Source organism: Oryzias melastigma, linkage group LG7, assembly GCF_002922805.2.
Source record: "Oryzias melastigma strain HK-1 linkage group LG7, ASM292280v2, whole genome shotgun sequence".
NCBI lineage: Eukaryota > Metazoa > Chordata > Actinopteri > Beloniformes > Adrianichthyidae > Oryzias > Oryzias melastigma.
In genome coordinates, this window is record NC_050518.1 from 25,751,393 (window position 1) to 25,764,918 (window position 13,526).

Sequence of the window (13,526 nt, forward strand, 5' to 3'; positions counted from 1 at the left end):
GTGACTGTTGTTAATTTGTCACAGATTTGGAGAGTAATATCTGGTACAAAATTAAAACTACTAATTTGTCAAGTTCATCAACAGGTTATATAGTAATCTTTTAATCAGTAGTTTATTTAAATGTCATTTACAGTTGATTTAATTTGAAACTTATTATATTAAGTGTGCTTGTTTTATTACAACACAATTTTATTTATCAAAATGCGCCATAAATATTTTTGGAATTCTAATTTGTGTTAAGCATGACGACCGTGGTTTACCAGCTCAGTGTGAAAACAAATGTCCTTGAGATGATCACATTGTATCATTTTTTTCTACAAGATTTTACTTAAACCATAAAATGACTTCATTTAATTATCAATCACAAATCAAACAAGATGTGGATCAATTCATATCAACATGTTAATATTTGAATGGGCCTAGAATCACTTTGTAGTGGGAAAATCGGGCCCCGTAGTCAAAAAGCTTAAGAACCTCTGATCTAAACCAGGGATAGGCAACTCGAGGGCCGCAGGATCTGCATGATTTCCAGATATCCAAGCCCTACTCATGACTGGTTACCTGTTTCAAGTATGTCCAGCCAATTAGAACATGGCAGAGCGGGGATGTTGGAAAACATGCAGGAGTGCGGCCTTCGAGGCCTGGAGTTGCCTATCCCTGATCTAGAGCTTCATAATCTAGAGCTGGGGTGGGCAAACATTTTGACTGGGCCACAAATGCTTCTAAAATTTGACAAAAGGGCCGGGGACCAGGAGGAGATGCACGGCATGTTTTGATGACCACCTTGTAGGGGAAAGAAGCAACTTGAAATCTGGACAAAAACATGCTTTAGTTTTGATTGAAAATAGATGTATACATTTTAAAACGGAACATTTTGAAGATTTTATTTCAAAACTGGGGCTTTTGATTTCCCTAAGGGACAAATGCAACCTTAAAGAAATGCTGCCTTCATGTGGTGTTGGAAAAATGACTGAAAACACACATGAACACCACGTCATGAGTACAGAATACCTTTCTGCACCGAGACAGTGGTCTATTTATTTGGAGTGCACCATCTATGCAGAGACACCAGAATCACAGGGAAAATAAAACGTTAACAAGGATTCTCAGTGTGGTTTATTCCAGTTTGGCGGGTCAGAATAAATTGTTAAACGGGCCACACATGACCCCCGGGCTGTTGTTTGCCCACCCCTGTTCTAGAGCTTTAATCTAGAGCTCTGTAATTAACATCTAGCTCCAATTTTTGTTTTTTCCACTACCGTAACTCTTAATGCAGTTAAAGTAAATCCACTTCTGTCTCAGAGAGAAGCTTCTTTGCTCCGTAAAATTGTTGCATAACTGCAGAAAGCTGCTTTCCGTTGATCATGTGAGCGGTCGAGGAGTTCTGATGGGTCAGAGCGTGATATTCAGGTGGCGCTGAGAAGATGAGAATGATGCCACTGTGGAGTCTGCAGTGAAGATGAATGTGAATTTGCATGAAGATAAAGTGATGTTACTTATTCTGTCAGAAATGCTGAGCGAGCAAATATTTTTACAGTTCCCACATCTTTGCTGATTTTATGCAGAGTTTTTCTCCATTTTGAGCTGCTCTGCTGTGGATTTAACGTCTGAACTGAAAGCTGGGTGATTAAAGCCCCTTTTCTTTTGTGTGTAGATCATGTACCAGCTGTGTAAGCTCTTCAAGGCCCGACTGGAACCGGCCCCCCAGTCCAACGGGGTGGTGCGCTTCTTCTGTGACCCCAACTTCTGGGCCAAAAACGTGGTGAATTTAGGTGAGCATCCCTCAGTGTTCAGGTTGAACTCTGGAGCAAACAGGAACTTCTTTTTTCAGACAAGAACATCAGAGCTTGTCGGAGCTGGAGAAACCATGAATTGGTTGGAGAAACGTTGACAGCATCAGTTCTGTTTCTGTGCTGCTCTGATGACGGAGATTCACACCACCTCGTTTTAGAAGTGACCAGAATGTTTGAATCCATGAAAATGAAATGTATTACTGATTCAATTAAAGAAAGTCTAAAGACGAGAGTAAAAACCAGCAGTTAAGGATGTAACTATTCTTCGAGAATCGGTAAAAAAAACGATTCAGACTTGTCAACATGTTCGATGCAGGAAAATTTAAAAATGGGTTTGTCACGGCCTGTGCCTAACATTTTTAGAAAAAAACAGCTGACGAAAATTCTTCATTCAGGTTTGGTGTGAATGTGTTCGCGCCTGTGTGTGTGTCGCGGAAAAGGCAGCCACAAACAATTATGTTATTAGTCGATTATTTTTTCTGATTAGTCAACTAATCGGGTCAAACGCAAAACAGACATAAAACACAGATCTTAACCTTCATTAGCTTTAAACTAACTAAAAATAAAGACAATGATGAAGATAGTTTATTAAACTTTTAATGAATCCTGCATCTTCTGTCCTTGATTAGTGTCTGTGAATAAAACAAGATTAAACCAAATGAGAGAGAGATAAGGAATATCATTTCCATCAAACTCCTTTTGACAGTTGTCCCGACCCTAATGATGATGTAAAAATTTAATATCAGTTTTATATATAAAAGGTATATAGGGTCAAAGGTCACCTGTCAAAATGAGTTTGATGGAAGGTTTATTCCTGATCTCTCTAATGAGGTCGGCGTCTGAAACAAGGAACTGTTTTTCATTAAAGTTTTGGTCTCATTGACTTGCATAATGAAAAAAGTAAATTTTTTGGTGCTGAAAGCTCAAACTTTGTTCAACTTTACTACACTGTGACTCCATATTATATAAAGTAACGACTAATTGACTATTAAATTTAGGGATGTCCCAATCACGTGATAGGAAATCAGGCCCGATCATGTGGTTGATGACTCGATCAAAATCGGATGTTGCCCCCGATCAGTATCGGATATTTTATTGATTCTTATTATGATCAACCCTTTATGATTTCAATCTTATTATTCCAGATTAATACTCTAGTAGAAGTCATCATGTCATGAACAGATCACAAAATGTCATTGCCATAAAACGCAGCAGAAAACAGCAGCAGTTTAAACAGGACGCTAACATAAACAATTCAGGTAGGCTAGCAATATGATCAGATTCAGACTTCTGGGATCAATAACTCTTTTAAAAACACTTTAAACTGACAGCAGGTGTCTGTTGGTTTGTCCTAACACAAACAACAACCTCTAAAGGCATTTCAACAGAAAAAAGACGGTTTCTGTTTCTTTTTAATGTGAAGCTCTTCATGCTGCAGACAGATGGCTACACAGCAGCTGCTAACTGCTAAATGCTAGCTCCGTGATTTACCTCCTTAGGACCCGAGCTGTCCTTTGATATGCTTGTTTGATTTATCTGACAGAGAAATAAAAGTTAAGAAAATTAACTACTGTGGTAATAAAAATGTGATGTCTGAACTTAAAAAAGGATCACATAATCTTAAAAAATAAATAAATGGTTCTAATGATATGAGCTAGTCATAAACACTCATCATCAAATTTATGCTAAAACAAAATCATAATTTATCTTTAAGAATTTTAAATGAGGACAGGAATCACATTTGGTCAAAAATGTTCAATAGCTCTAAAGATATTAGAGCTAAAGTTACTAAACTTTATCACATGACTAATTATCACTTATATAACAAGAAAATTGTTATTTTTTTCCTATTTTATATTTTCTCTATTTTACTTGTTTCACAGAAGTGTTTTAATGATAAAAGGTTAATGAAATATAAATAAGGGACAACACAAATCTGTTTGTTCAATTTTCCTGTTTTAAATCTGTTACAAAAGTATCAAATCAGGACTCGGCATCGGCAAATCCACAAAATCCAATGACTCTGAATCAGATCGGGCCCAAAAAACCTGATCGGGACATCCATAGTTAAATTAGTCGTTGACTAGTTTCCCCCTGGGAAATTCTCCCAGCTCCTTCAGATTTGAAAGTTTCACATAAGTCAGTCCCTCCAGGATTTCACAACATTTCCCTTCTGACTCCTTCCCAAAGCTGTGCACCTTTTATTAACCCTATTTAGTCCTTTGTCTCTTTTCTTTTAATCGGTCATTTGTGCTGAGTGCGAGCGAGGGTGTGGAGCAGTCCGTCGCATCGAGCACAACATGAACAGGGTCTGAAAGGATTTATGATCATTTCAGTTTTACCTCCAATTGTTTATTTGTATTGAGTCATTTTTATTAGAAAGAAACAGACAGTTTAATAAGGGTCAAAAATAAAACATACTTGGCCTTAAAATACCTTTAATTCATCAAAATCGTGACTTTAAAGCTGTGAATCGAATCAAATTGTGGCTTCACTGAATCGTTACACCAATACCAGCAGCTGTTGGAGGTTTTTTAAAGTATCCCTGTAGTTGTTCAGGTTTTATGGTTTAAATTTAGTTCTAGTCTATGGAGAGAAATAAGACTCACCCTGATTTCTGTTCAATTTACACATGCACAACTTCAAATTCCAACAGAAGTTCGAAACTACGCACAAATCTTTAAAAATTACACAAGAATTGCATCTTACGCACGCACAAAATCACATTTACGCACAAATCTGTACTGTTTTCAAGTGTCTGAGAAAGAAAAGATTTGTCCATAAGTGATGCGTTTAAATGCTGCTAGAATGCTGGAGCCGTCAGAGTTTTCTTATCAGTTGCTTTGAACTTAGATTGTGAATATTAGCTGGTAGAAAGCACAAATAAAGAATTAAACACGCACTAGTCTACCATCAACAATTCATCAGGACAGATCAGTCGTAGCTGAAGACAGAAAAGTAATCAGATTACTGCCCAGTCCTTGATGTGCTTCCTGCTAAGTTCTTGACAGATGATCAGGTGTTTCATTCGTTCTGTAGAAATGGAGACGTTTGTGTTTCTTCTGCATCTGCTGGTGTTTAAAAAGGACGAACAACAGAGTGGTTCTTGCTCTCTTGGCGCGCCCCCAGAAGGTGGAGTCAGAGGAAGTCTGTGTAGATCTTCCTCTGAGAATAGATTGTCTGTAGAACTACTAACCTCATAAACATGGAGGGAAGGTCTGGCCGTCTGGCATTTTAAGCCGTTCAAACTTCACTTTCTTTCTGCCTCCTTATTTTATTTGCAGGTAATCTGGTCATTGAGAAGCCCCCCCCACCGACACAGCCTCACAATGTGATGGTAGCAGGACCCCCCATCTCTCCGGGCCAGGGTCTCCCCGGCAAACATCCGGGTCAGATCAACCTGGCTCAGCTGCGGCTGCAGCACATGCAGCACGCAGCCTACGCGCAGCAGAAGCAGCAGCAGCAGCAGCAGCACATGCAGCAGCAAATGCGACTGGCTTCTCAAATGTCCCAGCAGCACGCCCGGCAGAGCGGGCCCCCCCTGGTCCAGCAGGTAGGCAGCCGGTCGGCGGGTCGGGTGTTGCTTCAGGGCTTTGGTTTTCACGCTGTTGTGTTTCTGGCCAGCCCCCACGGCTCATCAGCATGCAGCAGCTTCAGAGAGGACCAGGGGGCATGAACGGGGGGCCTGGCCCCCCCATGTACCCTTCCTCTCATCACATGCGCCTGCCCGGGCCCCCCCAGAACCGGATAGCCACGGCTCAGCCCAGACCCAACGGTCAGCAGTATTCCTCCCTGATGCAGCCTCAGTTACAGAGACAGGTCGGTACCGGGGAGGGGGGGCAAACATGATGACTAATATTTACTAATCTGGTTACATACTCTATTTATGAATGGTCTTTTCTGTAGTTTCATTCTCAAGAGTCCTTCTTTTGGTTTGGTTCAACAGGATTTGCAAGAATTTGATCCTAACAGATCCATGAATATTAAAGGAATCTCACTAACGATGTCATCAGTTTAACGTCTGAGCTTCTGATATGAAACATGAATCTTAGAGCAGATTCATGCTCAGTTATGCATCCCATACATTATTATGAACATAAAGTTTCTAGTGTAGAAAGCTCACTGAACCATTTCAACACTGATGATGACGGAGAAAAATGTTCATTCAGCAGAAGAACATCAGATCAGCTCATCCAACATTTTCCTGAAGCACATTTAAAATCCAGATAGAGAAACAGTCTCTGACGCATCTCAGGATGTTCAGCTCCGACATTAAAAAGATTAAACTGAAATAACTGCAGCCTGTCACTAACATTTGTCATTCTTAATCAGCTGTGTGACAGACTTCCCTCTACAGGTCATCAGCGGTATTACAGAGAGATGCAAAACTGAAAAATGATCTTTAAAGACCCACTCTTGTGAAAATTGTGTTTTCAACGTGTTAACGGGCATTTATCTAACAATGGAGGACCTATTTAAAGAAAATATGGATTCACACTGCCATTCTGAGTATTTCTTTATTCAAATAATTGTGAATCAGGAGCAGACACAAAATGCTGTATTAAAAAGTTATTGTGACTTAGAAAATATGATAGGCGGGGCCAAAGGTACTCAGCTCCACCCCATTCTGATTAATCCACTTGCACACAAATAGATCCATGAACGTCTTGGTTTTCCTCGTCTGAGCTGGAATCTGGCGGGATTGCTCCTCGCAAATGATCCCACCCCCAACTTTCTTTCCAACTCCTGCCGCTCAGCAGAAACTAGGTCCTTGAAAATGACACGGGGTTTCAAATTTTGACCAGAAATCGGCATCATGATAATGACAAGACGAGTGGGAACACTTTGAAAACAGATCAGAAGATGATTGGAGTGGAACTTTAAACTTTACTAGAATCTTTTTACTTTGTGTTTCAAAATAGTTTTTTAGACAGTGACACTGGTGCCACGTAGGTTTTTCCCCTAATAATTGCTGCACTTTCATAAAACAAAAGCAGCAGCTGTGATCATGTGAATGTGCACGTATAAAATGACGCTCAGGACAAACGTCCATCATCTCCGCCTCAGCGTGAAGTCAAACTTTCGACAGAGAGGAGTTTTCCGAGGCTCTTCGTGACAAACCAGAGAAAATGTTTTTTTACTCTATGAAACGAAGGAGGCATATGTCTGTTTCACTGTAAATGTTTGCATTTCTTCAGGACTTTACTTTGCAAATCTAAAAAGTGAATGTCTCGTTTTACCTTCAGTCTTAAAACGGCATCTGCAGAAAGCAGACCTCCTAGATTCAAACGTCAGAGGAACATGCAATCTGCAGCTGGGATGCGTCTGCAGACCGTTTACTCCAAACACAACATGAAAGAGATTTTCTGAATGTGGGATGAGGACAGTAAATCTCCATGACATCCTTTTCTTGTGTCCAGATGTCTGTAGAATCTGAGATGAGCCACCAAAGGTTTCGTTTCTTACTTCAATCAGGGGTTTGCACCTTTCCTTTCTTGTCATTTGTGTGTTGTGTAGCATGTGCGCTCACTCACCTGCATGATCCTGAAGCCATCTTTTACCTGTGCCTCCATTTGTTCTTGTTTTGATCAAAGAAACGGGCCGTTCCTCATACTTTCTCCTGTCTTTCTCTCCATCTTCCACCTTGCGCAGCATTCCAACCCAGGACATGCAGGGCCGTTCCCTGTTGCATCTTTGCATAATGCCAACCCCACCAGTCCTACCAGTGCCAGTATGGCGGGAGCCCACGCTCACCGCGGACCCGCCAGCCCGGTCATCGGTCCCATCGAGCTGATCCCCTCCGTCACCAACCCAGAAAACCTTCCCTGCCTTCCAGAGATCCCACCGATTCAGGTCTGCATCTGTTACTCTGAAGATCTAGAGACCATTCTGCAGGATTCTCAGTCCGTTTTCAGTTCAGATAAAGCACAGAGAATCCTTTCTCCTTGACTTTGTCAGCTGTGAGGACACTAGTCTTCCTCAGAGGTTCCTAACCTTCTCTGATACCTTTCAGCTGGAAGATGCAGGTTCCAGCAACCTGGGACATATTCTATCTCGGTACATCACAGCGAGCACACAGCTCCACCTGGGCTCCGTGGACCTGAACACATCTCCGGGATTACCCAATCTGTCTCCTGGATCCTCAGGTACGTCCGAGGAGAGATGCTTCACGTTTGCTCAGGTGAGCAGCAACATGACCTGCTGCTTTTCTGTCTGCAGGTTTGTCCAATGCTCACACGCCAGCACGGCCCTCCAGCACATCCAGCACAGGAAGCAGGGGCAGGTATGGGGTGCGCCTGTTACCATGACAACGGACTCACGACTACCACAACATTTTCCCCAAACGCACATTTATGATCACTCATTAGGATTTATGTTATTGAGTTTTGAATTCAATTCTAAGTAAACATATTTGGGTTTTTGCACATTTTTTTCTGGTGACACTTACAGTTTATTATGTGATACATGTGAAGTTTCTGGATCCTGCATTTAAGGGAAAGACATTCATTTATACTCATCATTTTTGGGGGTTAATGAAAGACTTGTTTGATTTGAATGTTTCTGTTCAAATGTCAAACTCAGGACAGTTGAGGAACAAAACTCAGAACTGAGTAAAGAGGAGGGGCCTAGGGAAAATCCATCTGGTAATATATTGTGATACATTTTTTGGTAATACCAAATACTCTGCATTTTTAAAAACGCTGACAAGACGATATTTAATTATTTATGAGCGTTCTTTGGTGTATTACTTTTGTTTTCTACTTAAACCTCTGACCACTCGTTGGCTGCACACAGAAGCTCTTTAAGCGGCTCTACATCACAACCAAAACAACAACAACATTTCTCAAAAACCGCCACAGGCCCTTACAATGCTTTGTTTAAATTACAACAAAAGTCGAATTCCCTGGTCTGCACTGTCGTGAGTCAGGTGCTAGCCGCCAGCCGAGGAGCTGGAGCTGGGGAGATCTGCGAAAAGAGATCCAGAGTTGACCGCCGTACCCGTTCCTGGAACCCGCCTCCCACGCGGCGCCAGACTGCGAGAGACCCGACCACCCGCCCGGATGAGGCAGACTGTGGGGAGTGGGAGACCCCCACAGGCCGTGTTGTGCCACGCCTCTGGTAGCAGGGAAGGGAGCGCGACCAGTCCTGCAGCCACAGCGCGAGCCCAGCTTCGCTTTGCAAACCTTGCAAAAAAAAAAATGTCATTCATGGACCAGGAGGCTTGGGATGCGCTTTTGGCCCTGGTCGATGTGACATCACAACGACTCGTTAATTCAAACAACAAATAGTGTCTTTATGACAGTTTGATTGACGGCAATTAATAATAATAATAATAATAATTAGGGGTGTAACGGACCACGGATGATCCGTGATCCGTACGGATCAGAAGCCACGGTTCGGGACACGGTTCGGACACGTGTGTACCGCGGACCACTCCGACCCCCACCCCCAGCCAGCGCACACACCTCGGGCTCTCATAATTTAAACCAATTGTCCGTTCACATCAATGAAATTCTGTCAAATTCCTGTAAATCCTCTTTGTTTTGACCAGCGCTGAAGTAACAGTTTCACGGTTATTTCTTAAAGTCTGTTCCTGAATCTCCCGCTGCGTGTGGGCGGAGCTTTCAGAGCTTTTCCTGCATAGAGAATTTGGTGTCGGCCGCCACCAGCTCCTGGAAAAGGGGGGATGTGGCTGATTCTAGGAGCCCAGACTGAGAGAGAGTCCACGGAGACCCGAATGATGACAAAATGATACAACAGAAACAATTATTTCAGTAAACCAATAACCAATATATAATCGCAAATATTTTTATTTTAATGTCAACGTAACAATACTTAAATATTTTGTTTTGTAAATATCGTCTGCGGACCTCCCTCCTCTAAATTGAAAATGGTTCGGTCCGACTGGACTTTACTTCCACAGCTGCGATGTTTATGACCGACAGCCCCACAGAGTTTGAGGGAGAGAAGACACGCTTTAAAATCAGGAGTTTAAAACCTGATTTAGAGGAGAACCTCCATGAAAAAAGAAAAAAGGAGACAGTCTGTCTATTGCCGCGTGGAAAGAGGAAAGGAGAGAGTGCGCATGCTCGTAAACGGACAGAGGGGTGGGGGTGGGGGGCATCCAGTTAGTTGTAAGAGTTGGAAGTGATGAATTTGAGGGTTTTGTTAAAACATTTGCCTGAGGCTTTTGTATGGAGCTTCAAACTAGAATAATTAGTTGTTTTATTGTGTATCAATATACGGTTTGTTAGTGGCTCAATTAGTTACATTACATTAGTTAACTAATGGCTCAATTAGTTACATTGAGCCATTTATGTTTTATAATGAGGTGATCTAATAATAGTAAAATATGTACATTGAAAGAATGTTCAATAACGTTTATGAAATAACCACAATAATAGTAAAATAAACTTGTTAAGGTATACAAATCTGAAGTCCCCACGAGACACCACCATCTTATTTTAAGCCAGGAAAAACCCTGCAGCTTCCATCACAAACTTTACTCAACTTGACGCGGATGGATAGATATCAGGTTTATTTAATGTTAAGACCTGAATAAAAGCATCGGTACACGTTTACATTTCTGGATTCAAAGAATCTCCGAGTTTGGAGAAGCAGCTGTCTATTTTAAAGCATTATTTTCTCTCAGTTTTTGTAGATTTGGTCACAAGACATGCAAATGTAGTCAGAAACTACATGTTTTAGCATTTTGTTTGTGTTCAAACTCTAAAGATATTTTGTTTAATAAATAGGTGTCAATGAGCAAACGTTTTAATGTTGCATATATAAATATTGTGTGTGGGAAGTATTTATATTGATACTGAATATATGATTTGAAGCATTTCCAAAAATTAGCTTTCATATTGTTGTTGTCGTATTTTTTTTTTTTTTTTAACATTCAACTGATCCGAAAAATGATCCGAACCGTGACCCTAAAACCGTGACACGATCCGAACCGTGAGTTTTGTGATCCGTTACACCCCTAATAATAATGGATTAGATTTATCTGCGCTTTTTGAGATGCTCAAAGCGCTGGAAAAGCTTTAAAAAGGAGAAATACTCAGAAATACAAAACTGAAAGGATTTCTTTCTACATGAGTTCTCTTTCATAAGAAAATGCCTCACATACATGAAGAAAACCCCCTCAAAACTCATGATTTTCATTGGAGAGGGACTTTAAATGCATCAGGATTCTGAAATTCTTCATAATAAAGACAATACATAAAAGCCAAAATTTCCAGAGCAGCGGTGATCGATGAAGACTCGGGGAAGCGTCGGTCACAGATGCTACAGTGGTTGTGAAATGTGGTAATCAGTCGTGAGATTTTCTGGCTGGTATTCACTCTTTTTTTTGTTTGTTTAAGCTGTAGTTCTGCGGGGAGGATCGGAGCAGGAGGCGGAGCAAGTTCAGATCCGGTCAAAGTGAAGAAGGAGCCGGGTTCGGAGGACAGCTACAGCTGCCCGGCGTCCTCTCTGAAGACGGAGCGGGGCAAAGACGCTGGCAGGAGTGCCTGCATGGTACTGCCACTGGCTTTCTGAACCTCGTTTCTGAGAATGGCGTCACTGATGACGTGAGCAGGTGAGCTTCAGCTGTAAAGCAGGTGTGTCTCCCTGTGTCCCTGCAGATGAGCAGTCCAGAGACCAGCCCGCGGGGGGCCGCGTCCACCGGCCAGCGGATCAAAACCGAGCCGGAGACGGAGACATCGTGTTCTGAACTGAACGGTCTCAGTGGCGCTGCCACCACCACAACCAGCTCTACCTCAACCACCACGGAGAACAGCCACAGCAAGGCCAACCTCCTGCTCACCAATGGAAACACAGGCAAGGAGGCGGGGCCCAGCAGGGGCGGAGCATCCGAGGAGAACCACGGAGGCAAAGAGGACGATCCCAACGAAGACTGGTGCGCCGTCTGCATCAACGGGGGTGACCTCCTCTGCTGTGACCACTGTCCCAAAGTGTTCCACATGAAATGTCACGTCCCCACCATCAAAATCTTCCCTAAGTAAGCCCCTCCCACTGCGTTCAGACAGAACTGAGCCAGACGTTTCAGGCCTCCTGCAGCCCCCTAACCGTGCTCTGTGTTACAGGGGGGACTTTGTCTGTACTTTCTGCCGGAGTCTGAGTGATCCTGAAATTGAGTACTGTGACGACAGCAAGAGAATCAAAGGAGAGCACAGCCTGAACCCCGAAGACCAAAGGGTCAGTCCGAGCCCCCCGGGACCAGCTCCTCAGGAAGGTTCCAGCCTTTGACTGTTCTGTTGTCTTCCTCTGCAGAGATGTGAGCGCGTCCTGCTGTACATCTTCTGTCACGAGCTCAGCATGGGCTTCAGGGAACCTGTTCCCAGCTCTGTAAGTCCTACCTTCCTCCCTGGAGAAGTCCAGGCTGCTGCTGAAAGGACTTCTCGGGCTTTTATTTGATGGTTTTAGTTCAGTCCACTGTGCTGTGCTGGTTATAGCACAATTCCAGAAGAAGAAGAAAGAACATTTATGTTGTATTTTGCTCTTTCTAAATAGTTTGCTTGTTTTCAAACCATCACTTTGTTTCTTTGTGGTTTTGCTCTGAAAAGTAAGACTTGCTCTAACCTGCTGGTTTCAACTTAGGTGCCCAACTACTACAAGATCATTAAGCAGCCCATGGACCTGAAGAAGGTGAAGAAGAAGCTGCAGTTACGGAGCTCCCAGTACTACAATTCTGTCCAGGAGTTTGTGTCGGACATGCGCCTTATCTTCAAAAACTGTGCAAAGTACAATGAGGTGAGCGGCATGATTTTCAGGGAATGCCTTTCCTCCGGGGAGCATGCTAACAGCAGTCTGCAGCACTGAATGAAGGTCTCCTCCTGTAACCGGCTCTGAGTGAAGCAGATGAAGCCGTCCTCTCAGCTTCATGCACGCACTAACATGGATCGACCAGGACCACCATGACCCTCCATAACCACCTCAGTGCTAGGGATGGGTACCACGCAGGTTTTATCTGGTGCTGAACCGGTACTTTTGAAACGGGTCCAGTTCTTAAACGGTGCTCGAACCGGAGCTTCAAAAAAATATTTTTTTTTTCCCAAAAATCGTTGTAGCAGCGTGACAGGGTGCAGGAGAGCACTTGAATGTTCCTAAAGCTGTGTTCACTCTCAATGTGATTCACTTGTCAAGTTTGCATCAGATGCCTCTGTTCGGATGCACAGCAAATTCTCTGCTCGCCGCCTGTCCAAAAATGTGTTCGTAAGCTTGACGCCTGAGATGCTTGTGGGAGGAGCTAGCACTAGCCAAAGATTTTTAGCCTGATCGCTACAAGGAGCACGGTCTACGTTTATCTAATTTACAACACATGAAGACACGGATGAGACTTAGAGATCCAGTTCATTAATTTAATTTATTCTCCATGTCTGGTTCATGACATCCAGAGACTCTCTCGGTACGACGAGCTTCACCGTCTACTGCAGGAGTGACGCCTGAATGATGGTGCTCTCAGCGGTACTTCTGTCTCTGTGACCCAGTTTGATTACTTCCTGTTCCTCATTAGTCTGAGGAGGGAAAAATTAAATCAATAACAACATTTGAAGAACTTTTTATAGTCGTCTCCTAGGGCTAGGTATCAATGCTAATTTCCAGAATCTATTGGATTCACCAGAGCATGGATGGATTCGATTGCAATTTTTCTTTTTTTAATCATTCTTTTGATTCATTCAATTCAATTATGAGTTTACACATTTAGACACATTTGCTTAGAAATAA

General features: G+C 42.7%; 1 protein-coding gene across 4 annotated transcripts in view; it reads left to right on the plus strand.

The window, feature by feature from the left end:
- Window positions 1-13,526, plus strand: part of trim33 (tripartite motif containing 33) — a 30,016-nt gene that overhangs the window by 11,287 nt on the left and 5,203 nt on the right. For 2 of the 4 annotated variants that reach the window (XM_024292944.2, XM_024292945.2), the window contains exons 8-19: window positions 1,655-1,772; window positions 5,078-5,346; window positions 5,418-5,612; window positions 7,214-7,270; window positions 7,446-7,646; window positions 7,807-7,939; window positions 8,013-8,076; window positions 11,162-11,315; window positions 11,423-11,799; window positions 11,885-11,996; window positions 12,072-12,146; window positions 12,399-12,551. In XM_024292944.2, the coding sequence (XP_024148712.1) occupies window positions 1,655-1,772; window positions 5,078-5,346; window positions 5,418-5,612; window positions 7,214-7,270; window positions 7,446-7,646; window positions 7,807-7,939; window positions 8,013-8,076; window positions 11,162-11,315; window positions 11,423-11,799; window positions 11,885-11,996; window positions 12,072-12,146; window positions 12,399-12,551 (1,908 nt within the window). The remainder of the gene's footprint in view (window positions 1-1,654; window positions 1,773-5,077; window positions 5,347-5,417; window positions 5,613-7,213; window positions 7,271-7,445; window positions 7,647-7,806; window positions 7,940-8,012; window positions 8,077-11,161; window positions 11,316-11,422; window positions 11,800-11,884; window positions 11,997-12,071; window positions 12,147-12,398; window positions 12,552-13,526) is intronic. The other 2 variants (XM_024292946.2, XM_024292947.2) reach the window with 1 other exon arrangement.